Raw genomic sequence first — 2,101 nt, 5'->3', positions numbered from 1 at the left:
ATCTCTAGTCAAAAGACAAAGCCTAAAATAGTGTTTTAAAAATCATGGAGGTGTTAATAAATGGATAAAAGACATTTTTTAGGAATAGAAAAGAGAAACTTTATGTTAAAAATGATATTTTAGATTTAATTTCTACCACTTTTTTTCTTTTTACCTTTCTTAAACAATATTTTTAGAACGATCCTTAACCCAATTTTGTATGTTAGCTTATAAGGCACTTACCATATTTTACCACATCTTTATTATTCTCCTTCTCACACAATTGAAGTTCTTTTTCATTAATCCCAAAGCCGTGTCAAACTAATACTTAATCTCACATACATTTATGCCTAATTGTCAATGCATAAAGACACATCAGCCACATATATGCTTCTTAATTCTTTTATACACTGTTGATTAATATAATAACAATAATAGTAATAATAATATAATAAATCAACAATTCATGATAAATTAACCAAACTCATAAACTCCATTGCCTTCGATCTAATAAAATAGTAGTCATTAATTCTATTACGTAACGCAAGCCACCAACCTTATCTACCTTATCGTCTAGCTTCTTATTTTCAGAATATCAATCTTCATATATTAACCCAATAATTATAATTATAATTATACTAACATAACCCATCAACATAACATTTTATCAATATTCAATCATGTAATACGAAACCCATAAATAGGAACTATAAAAATTATACATGGGAAACCGGAGAAGCATAAAATTCTGAAAATTAATCACTTTTTTTTGGAACTATTAGCAATCAAATTCATGAATTTCATAAACCATCAAACTAAACCATAATAAAAAATTGAAAAGACTCGAATGATAGTGGAATTGGATGGAATTCAACGTTTATGTTGATTGAGATTAATGAACATATACGATAACGGATCCAATATTTCCCATCTTATACAAAGTGAAATATATAACATTAAAAAAAAGGAATATCAAAACAAGTGGTCGTGGAATAAGATTGAAGAAGAAGAAGAAAAAAAAAAGAAAAAGTGTATAATTTACGTAGTTTGAGAGATTGAGAAGAAGAAGCATTGGAAGAAAGCAAGGTTGAAGAATGAATTATTCATTTACAGGAACAGCTTCTCTTAGGAAAAGTGGATCTGAAAAATTCATCCATGTCTTCTTTATTCGTATCCTCAAAGAATTGAAATTCATCCATAAGCTTCCTCTTACACGAAACCAAACTCTTCGGTTTCTTCGGCGCCGGAGGACACGACAGCACCTCCGGAATCTTGCTTTCCTTCGATGTCGGAGTCCGGTAACTCTCATCACCGGTCGTGACACTGTTGTTGTTGACCATGTTTTCGAAGTTGTCGGTTTCTTCTTCATTCAATTTGTTGATGATCGGAGACATGGTTATGGTGTCATCGGAGGAAGGGGTGGTGGTGGTGGTGGTGTTGTCCATTTTTGACGGCGGGGAATTGAAGGTTTGGTAATTGGCGGTGGTGGTGGTGGTGGTGGTGGGGGAGTGTTTGGAAAAGTGGAATAAGAAAGAATTACTAAACGTGAAGTGAGTGAAATTGTGTTTGTTTGTGGGTTATATAGAGAGAGGTAGGGTAAGGGTGAAAACTTTTTTGAAGGCGTGCGTTTGAAGGTAAGAAGAAAATAGAGAGAAAGAAGAGAGAGAATGAATGAAGGGTAAGTGGTAAGGATGATGAGAAATGAGAAGAGTTATGGTTGGAGGTGGGGTATCACTACAACTAGTTTAATTTCACACTACTTTATTATTACAAAGTAATGCTTCAACTATATGAGGATTAATTAGATCAAATTGGATTAATTCTCTATACCATCTTATTTAATTGGGTATCATTATTACTATAACTAACATAGATAACATTCTTTTTATTTTTCATTTCTATCCCTCTCAATAAAAAAATTAGTATTAATATTAAGGGCTTAATTGAAAAACTAAGTATTAACATTTATTTTTTATTTAAATAAAAATCTAATAAGGAATTAGAGGAATACTTTGAGAAAATGGTTTGTGGTCGAGTAAACATTTATTTTTTCTTTTTAATTAGCCCTTATTAAATACTTTGATTATTTATATCTTTCTAGTCATTTATTATAAAAAAAACT

General features: G+C 30.9%; 1 protein-coding gene across 1 annotated transcript; it reads right to left on the bottom strand.

Annotated features, from left to right (window-relative positions):
* Window positions 807–1,657, bottom strand: LOC109346081 (cyclin-dependent protein kinase inhibitor SMR2-like). The gene has a single exon (XM_019585449.1). The coding sequence runs from the start codon at window positions 1,422–1,424 to the stop codon at window positions 1,083–1,085; it is 342 nt and encodes a 113-aa protein (XP_019440994.1). The 5' UTR covers window positions 1,425–1,657; the 3' UTR covers window positions 807–1,082.

The sequence above is a fragment of the Lupinus angustifolius genome, chromosome LG04 (assembly GCF_001865875.1).
Source record: "Lupinus angustifolius cultivar Tanjil chromosome LG04, LupAngTanjil_v1.0, whole genome shotgun sequence".
Taxonomy (NCBI): Eukaryota; Viridiplantae; Streptophyta; class Magnoliopsida; order Fabales; family Fabaceae; genus Lupinus; species Lupinus angustifolius.
Note: the sequence above shows the minus strand (reverse complement) of the source record. Positions and strands in the feature narration are given on the sequence as shown.